This window comes from Vombatus ursinus, unplaced genomic scaffold (assembly GCF_900497805.2).
Source record: "Vombatus ursinus unplaced genomic scaffold, bare-nosed wombat genome assembly UNPS02014774.1, whole genome shotgun sequence".
Taxonomy (NCBI): domain Eukaryota; kingdom Metazoa; phylum Chordata; class Mammalia; order Diprotodontia; family Vombatidae; genus Vombatus; species Vombatus ursinus.
The window spans coordinates 5,172,522-5,189,024 of NW_020954552.1; the positions used below are offsets into that span (position 1 = coordinate 5,172,522).

Sequence of the window (16,503 nt, forward strand, 5' to 3'; positions counted from 1 at the left end):
ACCTGTATAAATGCTAGCTAGTTATTCATGAATTATAGATGCAGAATGGGACCCATGCCCCATGTGTAGATTTGTTTTGCTTGACTTCTTATTTGATTAAAAGGAGGGCATAGAGTGATGGGGAGGGAGTAGTGATAGCAGTGCAGAAAAAGACAGAAGAGAAAAGAAAAAATTCAATAAAAACACTTAAAATGCACAGAAGAGAACAAAGGGAAGGTCAGAAGGTATGGAGCTTAGAGTTAGGAAGACCTGACTTCAAATATGACTTCGGACATTTACTAGCTTTATAACCTTGGGCAAGTCACTTAACCTGGGTTTGCCACAGTTTCCTCAGCTGTAAATGGGGCTAATAATAGCACCTACTTCCTAGGGTTGTTGTGAGAATCAAATGAGATAATGATTTTAAAAGCACTTAGCCTAGTGCCTAGTACATGGTAAGTGCTATGTAAATGTTAGATATTATTGGAGGTATTATTAGGGAGACATGGGACAGTTTTGGAATTAATGTACTCAGTTGATTATATACTTTAGAAAACCTAATGTAAAGTCTCAGCAACTATACTTTTTTTTTTTTAATGGAGCAATGACTTGCTTACAAAATTCCAGTAAACTGTCATATGTCAAGTTCTGCACACCTGGGCTATGTCCAAGCATTGGAACATGACACCAAGCAACAGGACTGCTGTTATCTATTTTCTGTCCCTGACCTAATAGCGAATCCTGCCTAGGCCAGTTGTCCACATTTCCCTGTGTGGACTCTTGGTGGCTCACTTTCCCTAACAATAATCCTGGGGGCTAGTAACCCGTGGGTTGGTTTGCCTCGCGCAGGTGGCTAAAGTTTGACTGGACAAGTCCCAGGCTGCCTGCATGTTAATATCAGAAGGAGGCAATTCCAGCCCCCGCACGCGCGCATTCACCCCGCTGGGCAGGCAGAAGCACCATCCTCTTCCCTGCACTGCGCGCGTGCTCCAAACCCGGCCCCGCCACCCCAGGTGCTCCCAGGCTAAGGAACAAATCTCTAGGTCTGGGGAGTTTCGTTTCCGCGCGCTGTAAGGAGGGAGGTTCCAGACGCCAACATCGCGCGTGCGCACCAGAGGCCCCCTGCGCTTCTCCCACCCCTATCTCTCTTATCCCCTGCCCCCACCCCCGGCTCACTCCTCCCGCCCTCTCCACCCCCTCCCTTTCCCCCCCCGCCCCCTTCCCACCTCCGCGGGTTCGACGTAATGACGTACAGCAGGTTTGCGGACGTGGCGGCGACGGAGGCAGCTGGGCTGGTCCGTGCGGAAAGGGGGAAGGTCGCCGCCGGGGGGGGGTCGGAGGCGGAGGGGGAGGAAGGACGAGGAGGAGGAGACGGTCTTGGGGAGCCTTGGCCATGAACTTGATGGGATCCGCAACGAGCTCAGCAGCCGCCCTCCCCCATGCTGGAGGGGAAGGTAAAGATGGCGGTGGGGGCGGGAAGAGAGAGAAGTCCCCCTCCCTGCCCCGAGCCGAGCTCCCTCTGCAGCTTCCGAAGAGGAAGAGGAGCTGCGGTCCCCAGGGGACCCCCTCCATGGTCCTGGCTACAGGTGTACGGGCGTGTCCTTGGGGCAGGGGCGGCTAGCAGATCCCTGCATCCCCCAACTCTGGCTCCCCGGGAATGAGGGTGGCTGCATTTTGTGGGCATGAAATAAATTATTTACCCTATTTCTCATCTCGCCACCTGTTCAAGCCAACCCGTGTGACGTTTAGAAATCGTGAGCAGTTCTTAGACACTGACGGGCAGGTGTGGATGGATTGCGATCTGCCTCGTTGGAGGGACCGTCCACATCGATGAGACCGCAAGCCCTTTGGAGTGGATGAGCTCATACCCCAGACTAAGTCCCAGCAGGTGAACAGGAGATAACAAAATAAAGAGGGAATGGGCAGGAGGGGGACGAGCACGAGATGACCCCCGAGATGACACCCCCCACACCCCCCGGGGAACAAGTCTGGTGTTACAGCCCTGGTACCTTGGGGCTTGTGCCCTGGCTCCCCTTTGATTGGACCCTTGTTAAGCTGGGTCGGAGGGTTGCACCCACAGTTCTTGCGAAGTGCCAGGGTATTTTGGAAATTAATTCTGACAATACGCCACTGTTAAGTGAGTAGGTGGCTTCCTAACGCCACCAGGTGCAGCCACCTGTAGCCCATCTACAAAATCTCTATGGAGTGTAGGGTTTTCCTAAAAGATCAAAAAAATGCTCTGTGGGCAGTGGAGATTTTGTAAAGAAAAGAGATGGGGTTTTTCTTTCTTTTTTTTTTTTAAATTCTGTTTTTTGACCAGATGACTTGTTACCATGCTGCAGACATTTGTTTTAAATAGTTGGCTCAGTAAATAATCTACAAAGGCCAGATTCCAGAATTTCATTTTCAACTAGATACACTGTCAACTCCAGGTAATTTGATACGGTTTTATCTCTGTTTACAATGGTAACTATAGGATAGTGAGGTTGTTAGTTAGTTAGTTAGTTATTGTGATAAGGATTTCACCATATAGCACATAAACAGTACTTGAATTTAACAAAACAGTGTATTATTAGTTCATCCTAGTAATTCAGCTAGGTGCTCATGAAAGTTTGATCAAGGAATGATTTTCAGATTACTTGGGCAATTTTTCTTTATAAACTTCTATACTTAGATATACTACAGAAATGGGAGTGTTCTACAGAGCCAGGAAAATACTGGGCCAGTTTTAATAACACTTAACTAAATAAGTTTCCATTTTAAGGAAAATTTATATCTTTGGGTCAAATAAATGTAAATTCAGCTAACCTTAGACTTTCAGAAGTAAATATCCATTCTCAAATACATTAGGAAACTAATTATATACATTGTTCGCCTCAGTTGAAATCTTCGGCAAACCTCAAAAAAAAAAAAACAGCATAGAGATGTGTGTATGCTGTTTGTTTAGCTGTACTTTGAGCATTTTATCTACTTTAATTTTTAGTAGTATCTTATATACTGTGTGACTCATACTGTATGATTCATGGTTATTTTTTAGTAAATAATAAGAACACTGACCAAACCAAAATTTTATCTTAAGGTTTTTTTCAATTCAGTTATAAAACTATTAATTTTCTTTTGAAGGGAGTAGCTGAGTAAAGAATGATATTCCTCACATGAAACATTTAATAAAGAACTTAAATTGCGATACAGAATGTTAATACCTGGTAGGACTTTCTTTTTTTCCAATGTGTATAACCCAAATTTAGAGAGTTGTTTTATTATTATTAGCTGACATTCTGGAAGTAAAAGTCACATTAGTTTTTGTCTGAGATCAGGTATCAGTCAATGATATTTGACATACATACAATGTTGTTGATTTTGAGCCACTAGAATACTGGTGTAGAAGAAGTACACTAGTTGGCCTAGTGTAAAAAAAAAAACAACATATTTGATTAGACTTTATCCTACAAGTTGAAGAGGTGAAGGTAAGAGCCCTTAAAAATACAGTGACAAATAGAATAATGTTCTGATTCATAATAAGGCTATTATTGTACATTAAGATCTATTGTGAGAAGAATATCCTCTTATTGAGTATTTAAACATTTGAAAGATGCTTTTCACACACTAAGGAACTTGGGTATGGTAGTACCAGAAGTCTAGGCCACAGGCATAGAGTATATATTTAAAATACTTCACACTGCTGGAACTGTTTTATCACCATCAGCACTTCATTTCTTTAGATATAGTGCCAACACAGACACCTAATTATCTCATACCTAAGGCAAACTCCTCCCAGCCTCTCAGGGGAAGGTTCTTTAAAATTATTCCTTAGGGATTTGTCCTTGTTTAAACATTTTTCCCCCAAGCACACTACAGTTGATGGATGATTGGACTGGGGAAGAGTTCTTATTCTCCAAATTTATTTTTAAGACTTAGAAAATCTATGTCTATATGTAGATTTCATATATATACACACATATATAATATACATAATAAAGATATTTTTAACTGCTTTGAAAATAAGCTGCAAGTAGAAAAACTGATAGGTTTTTGCTTTAAGTTTTGACTCAAACCATTTTTTTTTTTCACAAGGTTTCTCTTTTCTTCTGTAGAGTTTGAGGTTATGGCAGGGAGGAATCAGACTCGCAATTTTCAATTTCCAATAACTCAGTCTGTGGTGAGCAGCCAAATATATTCATTTGGAAATAATACAGACACCGATATCTTTGAAGAGGATGCCGAAGTGTATGAACTTCGACCAAGAGGAAGAGAGAAAGTCAGAAGAAGCACATCAAGAGATAGACTGGATGATATCGTATTACTAACAAAAGATATACAGGAAGGCGATACTTTAAATGCAATAGCCCTTCAGTATTGTTGTTCAGTAAGTCCTTTTTCTTTGATTGTCCAAAAAAAAAATTATATACAATGCAAAGTGAAATTCCATTTACCTTGTTCCTCCTTTCTCCTGTATTTCCCATCTTCTCTTTGTAGTGAAAAAAAAACATACATATGTGCGTATGTGTGTGTGTATATGTATATACACACATACATATATATGTAAAATTCTCAGAAAGCTTCCATATATAGACTTATAAAGATTATAGACTTTATTTAAAATTTCAGTATTGATGGCTAAATATGTGCCTGTTAGAATACTAAAACCCTTTTTATATCTGTAAATGTGTCTATCTTAGATAACGAATAGAAAATGTCTCTGATTATCTCTCCCAAGTGCTTGGAACAGTGTGTATAATTTTACTGTCTTTTTGATGGTGGTGATGTAGATAATGACCATTATGATTCTACATTCTAAATTTTACCATGTAAAGCCTAAACAAAGTATCATTACAAAGATAATATATTACAAAGTTCAGCTATAAACACAAAAAAACAAGTGCATCCTAAGATATGAATGTATGTGATCCTAACGTACATTTTGACAAAGAAAGTGAGCTCCCACTCAGATGAAGCCAGACCCAGGCTTTAAAAGTTAGGTATTTCCTCGAGCAATTAACTTGATGCTGTGCATAGAATAGGAACTCGATAAATAAATCATTTTTTGAATGAGTAACATTCCTTCAAAACTACTATTTTTAGGAATTGGACTAAATGACCTCTGTGGTCCCTTCTAGATCTATAATTTTATAAGCATGTCTGCCTAGGAGTTACACTTTTTCAAGATAATAATCATATGAGCAAGGTAGAATATAGTCTATCATTATCAAAAGCAGTTTTTTCAGTAACTGTAGGAAGAATTATATGAATCTGTTTCTTAAGCCACATTTATAATCGTAACAAAAGCACATGGAAATAGCACGACAGAAACATTTAAACAATAAAAATCTACAGTAATATGAAATTTGCAGTTATTAAAGTAATCTGTTCTTACTTTGAACCTTTTATGTTGTTTTTGCTTTTAAAAGCTATTGGTTATAATTTGATTGGTGGTCATTAATGACCATTATATAATTGAAACTGATGAAGGGCTTTTTGGAAAAGGTGAAAAATTAAATTCATCAGGAAATCATAGGACTTTAACAAGAGGTATAGAATGAAATATAGATGAGAGGTGTGTTGAAGTTAGGGAGTCCAACATTGACATTTGAAACATTTCAGATGAGAAGTAACTAGTACCTAAAGTATAGAATTAAGGATGAATGTGGGAGATCTATCTCGGTAAACATAGTAATGTATGAACTGATTCAGTATTCAAATGGAGAGGATTGACTACAGTATCACCTGGTTCTTGTATGAAGATATCAGAGAAATGATACTATCATCCATTGGGATGGCATAATATGACATGAAACCATCTTTAGAGAAGTTGAGCCTCTCTCCTTTTGTCACATGTAGTCTACATGATTTGTCTAGCCTGAGAGAGTTTTATGTGTCGGTATGCATGGAGGCCATTTTATATGAGTTTCCTCTTTTCCCTTGTGCCTTTCTTAAATCCTCTTGATCTCATTTCTCATTTTCTCCTTTCCCACACAAGGTAGCCCTTTTTCTTTCCTAGTCCAATCCCTTTTAATATACACTTGATCCTGTCCCCTCCCATCTTCTCCAGCAGGTGGCATCCTTAATTATCCCCTCTCCAGAATCTTCAACCTCTCCCCATCTACTGGTTCCTTCACTACTACCTTCAAATGTGCTCAAGTCTTACTCATCCTTTTAAAAACTTCCCTAGACCTTACTTTCTCCTTAAACCATCTTCCTATCTCTCTCCTCCCTTTCTCAGCCAAATTCCTTGAACAACTTTCTCTATTCCATTCCTCCACTTAACCATCCTTTCACTCCTTAACCTTTTGTAGTTTGGCTGCTGACCTCATCACTGAATCAGAATTGCTTTCTAAAAAGTTAGCACTGATCTAGTAATTGTCAAATCTGTTGGCCTCTTCTCAGTCCTCATCTTTTTGATTCATCAGCTGTAGTTGACATTACTGATCCACTCTCTCCCCCTAAATATTTTCTCCTCTTAAGGCTTTTATGATATTATTTTATCCTGGTTTTGCTAAGTGTCTGATTGTTTTCAGTCTACTTTGCTGGCTCTTTATCCAGTCATGACCTCTACCAATGTCTCCAGTTGTCCAAGGCTTCTCCCTCTATACTTTTTCTTAATAACCTCATCAGCTCCAGTTGGCTTAATTATCATCCTTATGCAGATGACTCCTGTCCATTTTCTCTCCTGAGCTTTATTCCTGGATCACTAAATTGGCTATTAGAATTTCAAATTGGATATCTCAAAGACATCTCAAGCTCAGTATGTCCAAACAGAACTGATTATCTTTCCCTGACAGCCTCCCATCTTTCAGACTTCCCTATTTCTTTTGAAGGCACCACCATCCTTCCAGTCTTCCAGGTTCATTATCCTGGACTGCTCACTCTCCCTCACCCCACATATCTAGTCATTTTGTCAGATCTTGCTATTTTTGCCTCCAGTCTCTTACGTCTGAACCCTTCTCATGATTCATATAGCCCCTCCCCTGGTTTAGTTGCTTATCACCTCTTCCCTAGCCTATTTTAGTGGCTTCTGAATTAGGCTCCCTTCTCCAACCCATCCTACACACTTTACAAAATGATGCTTCTGGAAACACAGATCTGACCACGTGAGTCTCCTACTTAATCCACTCTAGAGGATTCCTATTGCCTCTAGGATAAAACTCAGAATGTTGCACCAGTCTTTCTTTTCAACCTCATTGAATATTTGAACCCTGTGATCCAGCCAAACTAGTCTTCCCTCTGTTCGTCATGTACAACACTCTTATCTCTCATCTCTGTGCCTTTGTACTGGCCATCCCATGGACCTGGAATACACTCCCTCCCTACAGCCACCTTATAGAATCCCTGTCTTTAAGATGGGCTCATCACCATATTCTGCATGAAGGCTTTCCTGATCCACCACAACTGCTAATGTCATCTATCCCAAACTAACTTATATTTTAACTACTTTTCATTTACTTTTAGTTATTAACTTTATGCTGTAGGTACTTTATATATAATCTCCCATTTGGATGCAAGTTCCTTGTAAGTAAGATTATTAGTTCATCCTCTGTACTATACTCTCCATACATCCCTAGCACTGTTTCTGGTACAAAGGATATGCTTGCTAAATGCTTGTTGGTTATTTGATTGACTTAGCAGAAAATAATCTTAGGGTAGAAAAGTTGATTTTTATCTATTATTAGAAAGATCAGTGATCTCTAATCTGATCTCTAGGAATTATGAATAACTATTAGGAGAATGCAAAGATGGGTAGCACATCACCTTCCCCACAAGTTGTGGGGCTTGTCTGTAGCATAATCACATCTTCTCTTATCCCACCCCACCCCAGTAATACTCCCTACTCACCCATTCCACTCTCTTCTTCCTGTTTTTGCAAGTTCCCAGTCTCAGTGCTGCTGAGATAAGTCTTGGTACCTCAGTATAGTTATACCTGAACTACCGCCTGGGTACCAACACCAGTAATTGTACAGGTCTTTGTGAGCTCCCCCTTGCCCAGAATATTTAGCCCTGCCCTAGCAGAGCACTCCTGTGAAGTTGGAGGCCTTCCTTTTTGAATGGGACAGTATATCACACAAAATGGTCAAGAATGCTCATTCTTTGGGAGTTTCAGTCTGCAGACCACTTTACATAAATTTTCCCCAAAAACACACCCCTTATCAAATGTCCTATTACTGTTGAAGGCCTCGTCATCTTTCTAGTTACCCTGGATTGCAACCTGGGTGTCATCTTCAGCTTCTTACACTCCTTAACACCATGTGAAATCTTGCCATTTCTTCATCCACAACATATTTTGCCTTTTGTCCCTTTTCTCCCTTCTCTCACAGACACCACCCTAATTCAAAACCTATCACCTTTCTCCTGGACTATTACTGTGGCATACTAATTAGCTTTGCTGCCTTAAGTCTCTTCCCTCTAATCCACCCTCAGAGCTGCCAAGTGACTTTCCTAAAACCATAGCACTCCCCTACTCATTAAACTCAAGTGGCTCCTGTTGCCTCAAAGATCGAATATTATCTCATCCTTTTAAAATTTTAATTGTTGTGTAAGTAGTAGTATGAGTAAATAGATACATATTGGGGGGTGAATGTTAGGAAAAAAATTTTTGATGGAGTGCACAATCAAAAAAAGTAACCAGTAACTACTTTTTTATATTAACCCAAAATTCTTTTTGGTGTTAAATGGTTGGTTGAAAAAGTTAGCATGATATGGTAATATTTTAACGGTCTTGTAAGTGACAAACTTCTCCATTAGCTTAGGGTATAACAGGAGAGATAGTGAATTCTGTAGGTGATCCAAGTCTGGAAAAGAAGGCAAAGAGTCCACAGAGAGAGTCTGCAGTGAGTTTCAGGTTCAAGTTGAAAGGTGCCAGAGATACTGAGGAGGAGCTAGTGAGTTACTGAGTCTGGTGGGTAATTAAAGTGTGCAAGAGGAATTGATCTGATGAAAGGGGGCTTGTTAAAGCTTGTCACTGAGGAGGAGGTCCCGGTTTGTTCAGTTAGGGAAAGGCCCATGTGGCCAAACTAGTGCTTTGGGCTTAGAAAATGTTTCCCTTACACCAGTCACATGGGGTAGATAATAGAAGCATCATTTCTATTTTACAGATGAGGAAACTTTCAGACAAGTTCAGTGACTTCCATATGGTCTCACAGCTAGCAGCATTAGCTTGGTCCATGCCTTTCTGTACACCAAAGCCAGTGCTCTTTCCACGATACCAGACTTTCACTTGAGATATATGGACCACAAAGCCTAGGCCCCAGAATGAAGAGGTTTTCGTATAAGACTGACATTTAGTTCATTTAGCAAATGTTTATTAAGTGACTCTAATTTTTAAAGCACTGTACCTTGTTGATGGGAAGACATGAACAAAATAGGACAAATGCTGCTCTCAAGGAGCTTACGATCCAAATGGATCAGGGAAAGGACATGTACAAGGCTCTGGGAGAAATACAAAGATGGTGAGGCAAAATGCTGTAAGAAATTAGAGGAACAACTTTGACTTCTCTTTGTTTTCAGTAGAAAGTTTGAGAAATAATGAAGGTCACTGTTTGAAACTTTTTCCTCTTTTTTGATTTTGAATTCCACTGACTCTTGCTTTAACAATTCTTTTTTAACAGGTAGCAGATATCAAGAGAGTTAATAATCTCATCAGTGATCAAGACTTTTTTGCACTTAGGTCTGTTAAAATTCCAGTAAAAAGGTTTAGTGTATTGACTGAAACACATTACTCTCCCAAAGGACGACAGACTTCACGTCCTTCAGCTGCCCAGTGTACTCCAGAACTACAAGAGATATTTCCTAATTCAGATCTTCTGGTTTCGAACGAGACTGCTGGGAATTTCTTAAAAGAAGTGGACAAAGACATAGAACAAATAGTAAAATGTACAGACACAAAGAGAGAGAACCTCAATGAAGTGGTTTCCGCCTTAGCAAAACAAGAACAACTGTGTTTTGAACCTGAGAATAAAAGCATTAGACGTAAGGATCCCTATTACGGAGCAGACTGGGGAATAGGCTGGTGGACGGCTGTGGTGATCATGTTGATAGTAGGCATAATAACGCCAGTATTTTACTTACTGTATTATGAAGTTTTAGTTAAAGTAGATGTTAGTCATCATTCCACAGTGGACTCCTCACAGCTGCATTCAGGAGTCACCGTTCCATCACAACAGAGAGAAATAGAGAATGGAATAATTCCAACAAAAGGACCAAATGTGGGACACCAAGATGATTATAAACTTCATAAACAGAATTCTCAGTCACCTTCTACACAGCATATAACATAACACTCAGTTTTAGATTATAATATTTATAACTATAAATGTATCTGGAATGCAGAGAATCATTTATATTCTTTATTTACCACTCATGGGCAGTATTTTGGTTTATTGAAAATGCTTTTATTTCTTCCAGATACTTTTTTGTTTTGAGCCATTTGCAAGTCAATTCTGTATGAACCTTAGGCTTACTACCTGTTCTATGTTTTGAATGGTTTAAGTCAAAGTTTCTGTTGTGGCACTGCAGAAGTGAATAGTACACATAGAAAGTTTTCTGTAGAAAGTTTTGCACCCATTTATTTAAACATAGCCTTGAAGTTTATTTTTTTAAGTAATTTTTTTTTGTTTAAGGCATTGATGTTAAAGTTATTAAGCAATATGAATGGTAGCACTAGATGTATGCACCTGAAGAAAATCCATTTATTACTACCAGATAAACATTATCTCTTAGCTCAAAATGTTTGGTTGAGAAACAATTGTTTGATTCTAAAAGTATTTGTGATAGCACATTGTGTACATGATGCTACCCATTTCAATCTGTTGATTGATTTTTATATCACATATAATATGGCACAAAACAAAAAGTCAAATCAAAAGTAACAAAATCAGAAAGGAAGGTATAATTTTGGCAAGAGGAGCTAGGACTTTCAAATTCATATTATAACCTCTGGGAATTATATAGAAAAGTGGCATCACTGAATAATTAGAATATAGAAGTGAATCAAAGGATATGAAGTGTTTAATCTGTTTCTCAATTTTTTGGACATGTCTTTTAGCTATTATGCCTATGTTTTGTTTTGTCTGCAGTAAAATAAGTATACTTGGACTTCTATACTTTTTTAGTTCTTTGAAGAAATGTGCTATACACATGCATTATTTGGGAAAAATTCTTAATACCCTATGATGAACCGTTGCAGTTCTGTACATGCAACAACATGCCTTAATTAAATTGAACGCCTTAATTAAATGTTAATGTTACTATGAGAGTTGATATACTTTTTAGAATCAAACTTATACTTCGTTGTCCTCGACTTCCCTTTCAATAGAATTAATGCCTGTGATGTATGTGTAGTTACTGTAACTGATCTTAGCTTTCAGTTAATCAAGCACAATCTAATGGGCAACACAGATGTGTCTGTTGTCTTTTTCATCTAATGTGAATTGCCAAAAATGGTTTATTAAGAAAAAATTATAAACAGGGTCATTTGCATTGGTAGGCAAAATAGGTACAGCTCCTTTCTTGATCCCTTACCCTTGCTGTCTTCCATGGGGGTGATCATCTAAAGTAGAAAGTGAGTGACACAGAATTGTTTTCTTTCTAAATTACAGTATATTATGAAGACTAAAGGAGATGAATTAGCAAGGGATCTTTTGCTAGGGCTGTGTGAAAATATCTCTCTCTTCTGAGGGTGATCAGGTCAGGGTACCTGTCATGCCTTAAGTTCATAGTAAATCTGGCTAAACAAGCATTTGCCTACTGACTCATTCTGTTTATAAAAAAAACAAAAGTGGTGCTGCCATAGAAGATAGGCTTAATGGAATCTGACTTGTCTTAAATGTGTAATTAAAATTTTTTGTGTGTTTTAGGTATATGATACTGCCTTATTTTACTGGCATTATTTCCTAGTGTCTGATGTTTGAGCTTGAGAAACAATCATTTTGTATCTAAGCCCTATCCAGTGAATAGTGTGGCAGATGAGTAACCTAGACCTATAAGAGAGTCCTGTTCTTTTAGAAGCAAAGCATCATAAGGATGAAAAGAAAACAACACTGAGCTCTTTCATATATTAGATATTTACCAGAAAGTGTTACTAGTAAATACATCCATCTACTCATTCATATAAAAACAGCCTGAGAAATGAGCAGCATTCATGAAGACACCTAATTATGTGTGAACATCCTTTCTCAAAAAAAACTTAATTTTCTTTGCTGTATTGCAGAGAGGAATGCTGTCTTTTTCTAATCATTAGTGTTAACTTTAGCTTATATTACAATGCTTTTTAGTAAGCCTACTGAAAAATTGTAAGTTTTGAGGGGAGTAAAAGTTACAAATAGTAAAACTCAATTATGTGAAGACTTTATAGTGTAATTCAGATTGGTGAGCTAAAGGATATCAATGACTGCCTTCTACTGGTGCTACTTTGAAATTATAACAGTGGTCTAAAAAGTAAAATAAAGTAAATAGGTTAATAAAAGTATATTGCTTTTATTTTAAAACCTGCCTAGATATAGGAACCACTTTTGCCCTATAGAATGTCACTTTTGGTAATAAACGTGAATGTAAAATATATCCTCTGGATTGCTGGACTGAGCAGTTCCCTTTATTTACCTGTTATATGGTTCTGGAATCAGAAATTCTAATCTTTAAATGCAACATCCAAGAGAGAATATGGTTAAACTTAGCAAAGAAGTACAATTTTAGTAGTTAATAATCATTATAAAAATAAAATTTCAGTTTGTTAATGTGCTGATGAGCACCATGACAGTGCTATATGAAAGTTGCTTTATGTAATTTTCTTGAGGACATTTTTTTTTCTAATTGTAGACTTTGGAAATGGGCTTTAAGGTTAAATGTTTATTGGAGTCTTATCCTGATAAGTGTTTAGATTTAACTGGTATACTTTATATTAGCATGTGTCAAACTGGCAAAGATATAATTGGAAAAATAATCTTGTTTCCCTTGGAAATGTTTGGTTATAAATAAAAATATTTTGTGTGTTCAAAGATGTTATTGCAATTTTAACACCTCCAAGGTAAGACATGGGCCTCATTTTTTTTAAAAAACATGTATTTTCTTAGATAATGTATTAGTAAATTACAAAGTCTCTGCCTTCCATATGAATAAGATAAATTTATTTTGAATATTTAATTTCTCTAGGAAACTTGTTTTTAGAATCTGCTTGATAAGGCAGACTGTGGAGTTATTTAAATGACTCACTAAACAATGATTTAGTCATTTTACTGATACTTCTGAAAGTTGGAACCTTTGTAATTGGGAATTGGAAAGAAATTTAACTGGGAAATAAGATAAAGCAAATATAATGAGAATTTTGCAAATATAATGAAAAAAGAATACAGTACAAATAAATGTTAAAGAGTGCCAAGAGTTCAAGAAAATGTATTTAAATGGTGCACTATGCTAAGAATCATGCTTTATGTTTTGACTTAGAACACTTGCTCAGGAAATCAGTATTTTTCTTCCAAGTATGTGCATATTGCACTGTTAGATCATAAACAGAAATACCTGAATGCTTTATTTAAGTATTTTTATGCACACTAATGCTGTAAATCTCTTATAAAATATTTTTTATATAAATGCAAGATGTAATAATTATAGAACTATGTGTTAGCATGTCTTTAAAATGGTGGCTTTAAAATTTTTGCCACTTAAACTTTTCATATCTTCAGATGTCTAAGTGTAAAACATAATAAAGTTTTTATTTTATTATCCAATCTAAAATGAAAGCTGGTGAATTTAATTGAAGAAAACCAAACTCTCTACTCTCCATATTCAAACAGTAGTTCTAAGTTATATACTTGAATTGATAAACCATTTTTGTTAGATTCAAGCAAGAGTTTGAGAAGCAAACCAATTCAGATATATTTTGTTTAAAGTGAGTTATTAAACATAAACATTGTATCGTTTGTAGGAAATAAATTGAACCAGAAACGAGCATATAGAACCTGGATAGCTATAATTCTTCTCTGGGTGCACTGCTGCAGGGAGACAACTGACTGCTAAATTTTCACTTGGAAAGGATTTGTTAGGAGGTCATTTTGACTTACTTTACATTAAACCAAAGAAAAAGTGACTTGCCAACATTGTGCAAGCATTAAGTAGCAAAGGCCAGAACATGAACTCGACCTCTGATTAAATAATTAGTATCACACAGCCTTTTAAGTTCCACTGAGATACTGACTTTAGTATGATGATACTTTGGGCAAGATGAAGTTGCTCAATGTCTTCATATTTCATCACTTTTTGACCAGCAGTGTCATATGATGTCAAAAAATATATTTTTAAGCCCTATGTAGTCATACATAGTCAATGCCAAAATAATTTTGGTAAACAAAATGCCTTTGGCGTTTTTTTTTCTCCCAACTCCAATACACCAGTGATTCTGAGTTTATGTATTCCCTCCAATGATACAGAGCGTATCTATCCATGCCCACCTGTCCTGTATGACTTGCCTATACCCTTTGTAGGGACTACCCAACATCCTGGGGGGGGCTTCATTGATTTCTGTTGACCTCTCAGTGCATGATTAGCCCATTTTTTGCTCGTACATTTCTTTGATGACTTCTTTCTCACAGCTCCTTCCAATAGAACAAGCTCCACCTAACAGTGTTTAACATACAGTGGGAACATAATTTTTGCAATCACTTTTTTGTAATACAGTCTGCTCACACTGTATGCTTCTGCACTGCCCTTTGACCAATCTTCAATTTCAATTCTAGAGACTATAGTGTCCCCTGATTTGTAGCAATATATAAAAACCTGAAGAATGTTGGTTTTTTAAAAAATGTGCCTTTGTTTTTGGTGGACATGGATAAACTAGAAGTGTACAGTAAACATTCATCATTTACTCAGTTTTTCTTCAGTGGGAGTTCATACCAAACTCAGTGATTATGAATCTTATTTCAGAGCCTCTGTAGTGTTCCTGGGCTTGATGCAATCAACAATTTCTTCTGCACTCATCCGGAGGGCCATACCACCACTAGGGAGTGCCTGTTCAGCTTGGCGCATGAGCTGACCCCTGACAATGGTGAAGAGCTGATGGGTGAATATACATCCCTGTTTTATGCCTCACAATATTAATGATCACAAGGTTGCTTCATATCTTTCAAGGAATCTTATAAAATGCCTTGAGAGACACTTCTATCTTACACCAACTCCAATTCTCACTCAATTATATAACAGCAAAGATGTGGTCTACTGTATAACATGGTTGGCAAAATCTTTCCTGTTCCATTCAAATGTCCTTACAAGTAAGTCCTTGATATGTCTAGATACTTCTCAAACATTTTTATAAACATGGGAAAGTAGATGTATGGATTGGTAGCTACTGGATTTCTCTCCATTCCCCCCCCCCCCCACCTTTTTATGGTGGGGTGGTGGTGGTAGGTTAATAATATCAGAAATTTTTTTATTTTTTTCTTTGAATACTTTAGAACTAAAAGAATTATGCTTCCACTTACATGTAGCACCATACAGATAAATCATGAGACATTCCCAACTTTTTGGAAATTGCTATAACTCTTTTCAAATTTGATTTTATGATATCTTCCTTCCTGCTAAAGAATGTTGTTTGGGACATATTTACATGTAAACTGCTTCTGGAGTTGGAGGGAGTAGGTGGATTAAAATATTTTTGAGAATTTTAGTGATATCTTTTGAGATAACTTGAATGTCCAAAAATCACTGCTCTGTCTTGTTCAATCAAAATATATTCTTCTCAGTATGGTACCCCAAACTTGATAGTTGCTTCTTATATACCAAAAAACAAACAAAAAAAAATCAGAAGTGTCATAAAGACAATTCTGTTATTGTTTGAGGTGCTAATTCAATCTAGAAAATTTTTTCTTTGACTAATCAGAAAAGCATAAGTCTCTTAATTAAGAATAGATTTTAAAATGTTATTTAAAAAATAAAGCTGCATAACATGAGGCTATCTTACCATTAACATGATCTTCAATTTTCCCATCTGAAAAATTATGAGAAGTTTTGAGATTTTTGGATATCACTACATTTAAGATTTGTATTAGTCATACATAAATGACAATATCTGATTTAAAATTATTTTAAAATAAAACCATGAATTTTTCATTAATGCTAAGTCATGACTTATTTTACATAACTTTTAAAGGTGAGTCAATGTTTGAGTTTGAGTAATAATTCTAGTACCAGTAATTAGAAACATACTAACCACTGTGTGATGTAAGCTCTTGAAGACAGAGAACGTTCCAGGTTTGTCTTTGTATACCCAGTGACTTAGCAGAGTATCTGCTACATAGTAGGCACTTAAAATAAATGCCTGCTGAATTGATTAATAAGTTCATAGATTTAGAATTAGTTTCACTACTCCAAATTCAGTGGACTGTAACATTTAATTTTACTCCCTGCTCGGGGGAGAGGGTGGAGGGTGGACATGGGAAAGCTCCTCTCAGATCCTCCATTTACAGAGGGTGTACAGGGCCATCATCTTTTCATTTCCCACCTAGCTGTAGGACTTCATTATGCCCCACCCCCTTTTCAGCTTGTTTT

General features: G+C 37.2%; 1 protein-coding gene across 5 annotated transcripts; it reads left to right on the top strand.

The window, feature by feature from the left end:
- Positions 1-1,332: 1,332 nt before the first annotated feature.
- LYSMD3 (LysM domain containing 3) lies at positions 1,333-13,596 on the top strand. Of its 5 annotated transcripts, none has more exons than XM_027864298.1 (5): positions 1,333-1,433; positions 1,709-1,867; positions 2,300-2,411; positions 4,054-4,345; positions 9,579-13,596. In XM_027864298.1, exons 4-5 carry the CDS (start codon positions 4,085-4,087, stop codon positions 10,245-10,247), a joined length of 930 nt encoding a protein of 309 aa, XP_027720099.1. In that variant the 5' UTR covers positions 1,333-1,433; positions 1,709-1,867; positions 2,300-2,411; positions 4,054-4,084; the 3' UTR covers positions 10,248-13,596. The 5 variants fall into 5 exon arrangements, with proteins under 5 accessions (XP_027720099.1, XP_027720098.1, XP_027720101.1 ...); XM_027864297.1 differs by having other exon boundaries at positions 4,074-4,345; XM_027864300.1 differs by having other exon boundaries at positions 2,322-2,411; positions 4,074-4,345.
- Positions 13,597-16,503: the final 2,907 nt, after the last annotated feature.